We start from the raw sequence: 9,990 nt of genomic DNA, 5'->3' as shown, positions 1-9,990 counted from the left end.
ATTAATGACACATTATTAATGACACATTATTACAATTTATAATTTCCAATTAGAATTTAAAATATACTCGTTTATAAAAACATCGTAAGGTTGTTATATTTAAATATAGATTGGTTAAAAATAGCTATAAAAAAACTAATTATTAAACCACATCAAGCCAATTATTCTATTAATTACATTAAACTAAATCATCAGGTAAGCTTTCTAAAATAATAAAAACTTTATAAAACACTTGAATCGTAATATAGCGTTGGCAAGCACATATTTCAATTTACCGATAAATTTTTTTTTACAATTTTTTATTTTCGATATATCTGGTAATCTAGTAGCTCCAGAGATAAATCATAAATTTATATTTAATATTATTATTTTTATCTAGTCAAACAATGTCAAAACAATTATCGGGCGCTCAAAAAAGAAAAATTAACAAGCAAAAACAAGAAGAATGCAAATCAATGTCGCAGCAATTTACTAAATGACTTAAAAAAAATCCACAAATTGAAGAAACTAATATATCTAGACCTAGTTCTGATTTACAAGATGAAGATGCTGTGCTACAATTGCAACCTATAAGTTTAATTGATCATAATAATGATATTATTACAAATGTCGAAAATAAAAATGTCGAAAGTACAAATGTCGAAAATACATGTACTACTAATATTGAAATTGAAAATATTGTTATAAATTTGCCATCTATTACACCAAACGTCAATATTATTCCACAAGAAATAATGCTAAATTACAACGACCCAAATTCTTGGCCTGCTATTTCAAATAATGTAATATATTCCCTTGTCAAGCATGGTCCAGAACAAGGCAATAATGTAAACGTCAATACCATTATATCAGCAGACAATACAGAGCGAAAATTTACAAAGGATTGGTTTTATGTGAAACATATTAATGGAGAAATGGTTATAAGAAAATGGCTGTTATATTCTATTAATCAAAACGCAATATTTTGTTTCCCTTGTATTCTTTTTGGCCACAAATCTTTAATATTACAGACCCCCATAAAGGATTCCGTGATTGGCGACATCTTCATCCTGTTATTCCACAACATGAAAATTCATCTGATCACAGAAACAATTATGTAAAATGGAAAGTGATGGAAACAAATATAAGATCAGGGAACACACTCGATGATTATTTAATTAATTCAATTAATGGAGAAAAAATGGTATGGCGTGAAATATTAAAAATCGTTGTAGATGCTATTCTATTCTGCGCCAAAAATAATATTGCTCTTAGAGGTTCAAATGAAAAAATTGGAGATCCAAATTGTGGAATTTTTTTAAATTCGATAGAATTTGCTAGCCATTATAATAGAACTTTAAAAGAACGTATTGAAAAACATAAAAAAGGTTCTGTTTCATATTTTTCACCCATTATTCAAAATGAAATAATAAAATTAATTGGTGATAAAACTAGAAACGAAATCAGATCTAGAATTAAAAATCAAAATACTACACAATTTTATTCGACTGCACTCCTGATATATCAAAGAAAGAACAAATGAGTCAGATGATACGATACGTCCATGTTGATTCTAATGGTAAGGTAATGATCGAAGAAAGCTTCATCGACTTCATTCACTCACATGAAAAAACAGGAGAAGGTTTAACGACTGAAATTTTAAATAAGCTAGAAGGTGATAAACTGGATACTAATGATGCCAGAGGACAAGGATATGACAACAGTGCTAATATGGCGGGAAAATACAAAGGAGTCAGAGCGCGTATTTTGGAAATTAATAGTTTGGCAATATTTATACCGTGTGCAGCTCATAACTTAAATTTAGCTGGTGTCCATGCTGGCTCTACATCACCAGAAATGATAACTTTTTTTGGTACTGTGCAAAGATTATTCAATTTTTTCTCGTCATCAACAACACGATGGGAAATTTTAATGAAGTCTTTAAAATTGACACTTGAAAGTTTTTCGGACACAAGATGGTCATCAAAAGCCAATGCAATAACATCACTAAGTTTACATCTATCAGAAGTAAAGAAAGGATTGGAATCGATTTCAAATGATTTATCAAATCCAGAAGCTGTATCAAATGCAAAAAGTTTATTGTTACTAATTAATTATAGATTTATCTGTACCCTTTCTATGTGGAATAAAATTCTACAATGCATTGACAGAACAAATAAGGCATTACAACGAAAAGATATATCGATAGACCATGCAGCAAAATTAATTGATGCTCTACGCTGTACATTACAAGGACTACGAGAAGCAGATTTCGAACAAAATTTTCAGGAAGCAAAGAATTTAGCTGAAACAATGAATTTACAGGCTGGATTTAATGATAAACGCAAGAAAAAAGTTAAGAAAATGGCAAATTATGTGGCAACAGATGAAGGAAGTAATATGACTCCAGAACATTTGTTCAAAATGCAAATTTACAAGATTTTTGATACTTTATTGTCTCAACTAGATTGGCGTTATGAGCAACTGCGAACTATCTGCAAAGATTTTTCCTTTCTGTATGGTATTTCTTTGGAATCGACCAGCGTTTTGGATTTAAAAAAGTCGGCTGCAGATTTAGCAATTAAGTATAGCAAAGATTTAAATATGTACCAGTTCACCTGTGAGATACAAAGCTTTAAATTTGAAGCATCGACAATAATACCTAATATTAAAACTGCAACTCCACTAGATATTTTGCAAGCACTTCATGACTTTGGCTTAATTGAGTCTTATCCGAATATTAATATTGCTATCCGGATATTTCTCACTCTTCCAGTTACTACTGCGTCGTGTGAGAGAAGTTTTAGTAAATTGAAATTGATTAAAAATTATTTAAGATCTACTATAGGACAAGAAAGATTATCTAATCTTTCAATAATATCTATTGAATATAACATTGTTAAAGATATTAATTATGACGACGTTATAAATGAATTTGCGCAAATGAAAGCGAGAAAAGTGCAATTTTAATAATGAAATTTTTAAAAATAATAAATTAAAATATATTTTTTATTTACAATTTTTCCAAAAAAAAGTTAGGCTTAGGGGGCCGAAAAATGAAATTTTGTACAGGGGACTGAAAAGCTAGTTACGTCGCTGGTTATCATAACAGACTTTTTACAATTTTGCTAGTGCACTTTGGTCAGCTTCTAATGATACTAACGCCCTGTGCTCTCTGACAACTAGCAGTATATCTTGCCTTTTGTCCTCCTTTAATGCGCTGATTATCTGATATATCTTTGTATTAGATTGATATTCCGCTCTGCTGAGTCCTTTGTAACATTTAAAGATTTGACAAACTCGCAAAATGATACATAGGAATCATTTTCCTCCAGCTTTCCAGCAGCTAAATCTGTTTTCCAGGTAGAAATTTTGTCCTGTATGCCTAGAACAATGAACAGAGCCCAACTTTCCTCTGTAATCAACTCTGTTACCTCAGAGGTAGGTGAAACTAGGGCAGCATCAGGTTTACCATTGGAAATAGAGTTGATATCTGGTACCTAAAAGGTCAACAGCTTGTCTAGAACTGCAAGCTTCTCTTCAAAATCTGGATCTTCCAGTATTAACACAGCAACCTTTGGGGCAAAGTACCAAGAGTGCTGCTGAAAAAATTTCAGAAAAGCAGTTTGATTACTAACAGTTTGATTAATAAAGAGAAATTTATAAAAAGGCTACGTTATAATTGATATTCGTACCTATATGTTTGCTGGTCTGGATAGAAATTTAGGTCTTCTTCAATAGCAGCTTGTGTTCGGAAAAATTTTTAAAAATTTTATTGTTGATAAAATATATTTCATAAAAATAATATTTATTAGTAGGTATATATATAATACATATTTTTAAAGTAACTTTTATGTGATTGAAGCTCGTGTCACCAGCTCAAGTGTTATGTCTGTAGATAGAGAATATGAAATATGAGACATTTTTATTAATGAGTAAAATTGAAGGAAGGTTTGGTGGAGTTGTTTTGCGTTAATAAGCATTGAAGCTTAAAAAGTTGATTTTGTTAGTGTGAGTGTGTCGCATCTGTGGTAAACATTTATAGAGTATATAAATTTATTTTTTTATAAGCAATAATTTTAATTACTAGCTATTACCTGGACATGTTTACTCCAAGGGGAACAGAGTCCTAGCCTCAAAACATAGCACCCTTTTAGGCTTTTCCTTTAATCTGTCACGTCTGTGGATGTCACATCTGTGGTATACAGGAAGCAACAGACGTGACACGAGTGGAACGGACGTGACAACAAAAAACAATTTTACTTGTATATGGATTTTTTAATGTCTATTTATACTATTTTAATATTTTAAAACTTTGCTCACTTAGCCAATTAATTATTAGAGAAAAGATAAATGTTTCTAGCCTGATAGATTACAAAGATCGAAAAGATAGAAAAAACTAGAGAATTGAAAAAACTAAGTATGAGAAAGGCGAGGAAGAAGATGAAAGCTGAAAACCCAGAAAAGTACGAAGAACAAAAACAAAAAGACAGAAAGAAAAAAAGCAACAAGCAACAGAAAGTATAGAGATAGGTTAAAGAAAAAAATCCAAAAATTAGAAGAAAAAAACAAATTGTTAAAGCAAAGAGGTAATAAATACAAACAAAAATTCTACAGGCTGCAGTCTGCAAAAGATAATACTCCTCGATAGGTGGTTAAAAAAATGACTAATGGTACAAAATGCTCAAAGGAAGTAAAGAAAAGCTTGCTTTTTAGCGAAGTGTTAAAGACACAAATACAATCAAATTTTTCTTCTGAGAGATGTATTACCAAAAAAAAAGGTTTTTGCCAGGGTATTAGACGGAAAGATAATAAAGAAGTACAGACTTCAAAGAAGCCTTAACAATCTTACTTCTAGATATATCTTACCACGCAATCCATACCATACACATCAACTCTCAAATATACTGAAACAACGAAAACTTAAGATGGAAGTACAAAACTTTTTAGAAAAAGATAGTTCTAGTAGGCTTACTGCTGGGAAAAAAGAAACAATAACAAGAAACAAACTGAAAAAACAGAAAAGACTATTAAATGATACAATGTTAAATTTGTATAATGACTTTAAACAAACAAACAAGTTCAATTCAACATCTTGTAGCACATTTTGATAATTGAGACGCTTTTGGGTAGTTCAACCAGACTTCCGTAAACAAGATACTTGTCTTTGTATAGACCATGAGAATTTTGTTTTGGTTCTTGAAAAGTTGTATACTTTAAAGATGTTGGCATATAAATATCCTACTGGCTTACTAAAAAGTATAACATGTGATGGTGAGCTGTGAGAATTGTGCCTAGAAAGAAAATGTGGAGTATGCTGTTTAAACGAAAATATAGTTTTAAAGAATTTGAGAATGAACAAGCAACTTTTCCCCAATGGTCTAAAAAAAGAGTTGAAGTTTTGGTAAAAGGTAAAATAAAGACATGTTTCAAAACTTAAAAAGAAGAGTTAACATTAACTAAAAAACAGTTGTTTTTACATTTTGTTAGTAACATGTTGGAAAAGTTTATGAGGCATGTATGCAATATAAAACACCAGTGCAAAGCTACATTAGAAATAAAAAATAACTTGGGGCCTAGGGATATTTTAATTCATTGTGATTTTTCAGAAAATTACAATTGCAATTACTCAAAAGAAATTCAATCGCTCCATTTTGGTGGATCAAGAAACCAAGCGTCAATCCATACAGTTGTGGCGTACTGTTACAGTATTTCTGAAAACAAAATAAAGGCCAAATCTTACTGTACATTTTCAGATAACAGGCAACACAACTTTGTTGAGATCTGTGCACATTTAAAGCCTGTTATTAATGACTTGAAAGAAAAGCTGCCTATCATTGAAATAGTTCATTTTCTTAGCGATAGTACTTCTCAACAGTACCGAAACAAGTCCATGTTCTATTTGTTAGGTACTTTTTTTTCGAAAAGAGTTTGGAGCTAAAACAATGAGATGGCATTTCACAGAAAAGGGGCACGGAAAAGGTGCCCCTGATAGAATAGGGGGATGTATCGAAAGAGCGGCAAACAGAATAATAGGACAAGGGAAAGATATTCCTGATATTAATTGTTTGGTTGAAGAAATAAAAGAAAATTGTCGAAGTATAACCATCTATACTATTAAAAAAATAGGTTTCAATCTCTATGAGAAATGTGTACCCAAAAACCTAACAACTTTTGAGGGAAATTCAACAAATTTCAAGGGAACAAGTTCATGAGGTGTTTTGGAGTTCCACTAAAAAAGAAACTTTGTATATGAGAAGGCTGACATGCACTGAATGTGGCAATGGTACAAAATGCAATCACTATAGTATTGGAGAAGTACTAATCCTACTGAATCTTTGACAGATCTTCATCCTCGTATCTTTTTATTGTATAAATTTAAATTGGCTCATATTGATTATTGCAAACTTTTGCATTGCTTAAATGTTCTAGGTACTTAGCCATTAAGAATGTTTGAACATTAATATTTAGTTTTTCAGCAAGCCTTGTATTTTCATAAAATATTGAAATAAGTTGTGCATCAAAAACCTTATTTAACTGTTATTTAATTTTGTAATTTTTTTTTTATAAATAATTTTATTTGCTTCTGTTTTAAAAAATTCCTTAACATACTTTACCAGGTCAACGATCCTTGAAAAGGAAGAAAGCACTTGCTGAAGGAACAATATCCAAAGGTTTGGCAAAAGAAAACCAAGGCCCAAGTAAATGTAAAAAGAAAAAGACAAAACTAAGCTATCACAGTGTCTATGGCGATGGTGAGGAGGACAGCTTGTCTATTAAAATGAATGACTTTGTGATTGTGAAGTTTCAAACTTCCAAAAAATTGTCAAATACTATGTTGGGTTAATTCAAGCCTTAGTTGCAGATGGAAATGAGTTTGTCATAAATTTTTTGAGAAGATCTGGCCAGGAATTTTTCACGTTTCTGGAGAAAGATGACATCTCTGTCATCGTTAAAGGCGATGTAGTGTTTATATTGTGCCAGCTAAACCTCAACAACAGGGGGCAATACAGTTTTCCACATGATTTACCATTCAAAAACATTTGCTAATATACGTACTAACTACACTTAAAAAATTTTAAAAACTTGTACCTTATTCTATTTTATGTTAGCTAATAAAAACTATTGATTACAGATGATTATCAATTTTGAAAATTACTTTAACAACATTTATAGCTGTTACAGCATAAGTGATATTACTCTTAACGTCACATCTTTGGTAAGGTTGTCACGTCTGTGGATTACGCTATAAGTTTTAAACTTTTTTTTAGTAAACTGACATTTGACGAGTTGTGTGGATAATTTCAAATGATTACATATACTCAAAGCTATAACCACAAAAAATTTGGTTTAAAAAATTTAATATTTAATTTTTATAAAATTAACTATTGAAAATGTTACTTTTCAGGAGAATGACCCATATATTTATTATATATGTATATTTTTAATAAATGGTTTTAAACAATTTCTATATAAAAGAATTTTTCCCAAATATCATATTTTAAAGTTTCGAATATAGATAGTTCTAAATTTAAAACACTCACAAAATACTTATTTCCATTTAAAATATATCTAATAGAATAAGGAAGATACAGATTTTGTGTGACAATTTTATTTCATATAACAATTCTAAATAGAGTTGAAAGGCAACAAAAATGTGATGACAATTGTGATACTTATTGTATTTTCTGCAGGTACTTCTTTGTAACTTTCTTGGATACTTGCTGTCTGTTTTTATGGACAACCTAGACAATAACAAATAAACTTAAAAAGACAAGTTGTTTTGTAAAATAATTAAATAATCCAAGTAGGGATGGCAATCCTGGAATCCCAAAATTCCGGGATTTTGTACAAATTGTTCGTCCTAAAATCCTAGGATTAGTTTTCGAAATTTCCCGGGATTTCGGGATCGTCATGAAAAAAGTACAAGAAGTTTAAGCTTAATTTTTAATTGAGAAATTTTTACGTCATAAAATGTAAATATAGGCTTTGGAATTGTAGCAACTTGGTTTTATAGCTTTTTATCCCCTTTGCAATGTTTTCTTTTTATTCGCCCTCTTTCTTTATTTTATTAAAAATGAAAACTAAAAACATTATTGCTTATCTGCAATATTATACTATGTTTACATTTTTTATATATTTCATTGTACAGATTTTGTACGATTAAACATAAAAAATGTAATTATAGTATAATATTAAAACTAATATAATATCAAAAATTAATAGAGTTTAGCACTTGCAAATTAGAAGATCAAACATTTTTGATAGAAGAAATGCCTACTTATTTTAAATTTTCTAATTCATTCTAATTCCAATATTTGCGTGATTTTAATTTCATTTTTATATCCACTCAATTTAATTACAAATGTGATTTACATAAATTTAACATCAGTTTAATTAATGAAGTTATTGAAAAACAGAAGATTTATTAAAGTACAAAAGTTTACTTAACGTCTGTTTAAATAATGAATTTATCTAAATTCATTTATTAAATAAACTTTAGCTATCGTTATTTTAAGCAGAAATTGTTTTTGAAGAGGAAGATTATATTCGAGATTCAAATGATTCATTGACAATTAATGAAACATCTGAAGTTAAAATTAGGCACTAAATTATTGGTTATAACAAAAATGTCAGGAAAATAGTAAAAATGTTTAAGAGGTCCCCAAACAAAAGTGAAAGTTATTTACAAAAGTACGTAAAAATTAAGATTAGAAAGATCATTTATTTAATCATAGATTGCAAAACCCGATGGCGCAGCTCGTTACTTATGATGGAGCAGTCAGTGAATTTAAAATAAAAAATATTATTGTGTTAAAAAGGCCCTTCTAGATTTAGAAGTGGATTCTAACATTGATGATTCAATTAAGGTGAACGAGAAAGAATATAGAATGATATCTGATTTAGTAGTACTTTTTCTTCTAATAAAACAATTGTGGTAGCATTTTGTCAGCAAGACGCAAATTTAATTTTTTTTGACTAGGGATGCGGAGTCCCAAAAAGGACTCCGGATTTGAAAGTCACAAAAAGATTACTTCATCCGTGTTTTTGGTATCCAGGAGCTCTAAAAATATAAATAAGTTTATGGACTACTAACAAGAAAAAAATTAAGACTTTAAGGTTAGAGGAACAATCATTTTTTGAACCCGGAGTCCTTAAGTATAATGGCGGCAAGGACTCCGGGACTCCAGGACTCCGGGCTTAAAAACAATAAGTTTCAAGTCATAAAACTCATAAATTTATTTTTTATAGCCAATCATAAGTCAATAAACATGTTTTGAGCTTCTGGACATTACAGACTTGGAAAAAGTAGAGATATAAAGCCGGAGTCCTTTTGGGATTCCGCATCCCTGCTTCTGACAATGCATAAAAGTTTATGTTGACAAAAATAAAAGAACAACAATTTAAAATTAGAAATCAATTATATGATGCTTTTGAGTCACCAATTTTTACAGTGTAAAACAGCGTTAAGAAGCTTAGTATATCTTCATGACCAGGTTACTTCATAAAAGATCCCGGAAGTTCTTCTATCAAATACAAAAACCTAAAATAAAAAAGTTATGATAAACCTAATAAAGTGTTTAAACTCGGCAGATATAATAACAGCAGCATACTTGAGTAGAATAATGTCAAAACAATGAAAATGAACAACTTAAATGAAGTGATGGAAAAAAGTTTGACAGCAATGCAAGCACAAACTATAAAGGTAAAAAAATAACTATTGAAATTAAAAGTAAAATACTGTTATTTGAAAGTAGTAGCTTAAGGTGTAACCACCTTTAAAAAAAAATAAACATATATTATCTATATGGCCAACATTTAAGGAGTCTGAAAGAGCATTCTCAGTTTTTATGTTCAAAAAATTAAATAGAATTAAGCGATGAAATGATTGACACTTTGATTTTTTAGGGTAGTACTTTCAAAAATAAATATAACTCATTTATATTCATACATGTTCATATTATTTTTAGTTATTATTTTTATTTATACTGTGTTATCATTTTAAGTTAT

General features: G+C 29.7%; 1 protein-coding gene across 1 annotated transcript; it reads left to right on the top strand.

Annotated features, from left to right (window-relative positions):
• The first annotated feature begins 1,566 nt into the window (after window positions 1-1,566).
• LOC136083409 (zinc finger MYM-type protein 1-like) lies at window positions 1,567-2,949 on the top strand. The gene has a single exon (XM_065802807.1). The coding sequence runs from the start codon at window positions 1,567-1,569 to the stop codon at window positions 2,947-2,949; it is 1,383 nt and encodes a 460-aa protein (XP_065658879.1).
• Window positions 2,950-9,990: the final 7,041 nt, after the last annotated feature.

The sequence above is a fragment of the Hydra vulgaris genome, chromosome 08, assembly GCF_038396675.1.
Source record: "Hydra vulgaris chromosome 08, alternate assembly HydraT2T_AEP".
In the NCBI taxonomy this organism is placed as follows: domain Eukaryota; kingdom Metazoa; phylum Cnidaria; class Hydrozoa; order Anthoathecata; family Hydridae; genus Hydra; species Hydra vulgaris.
This window is presented reverse-complemented; position numbering and strand designations above follow the sequence as displayed.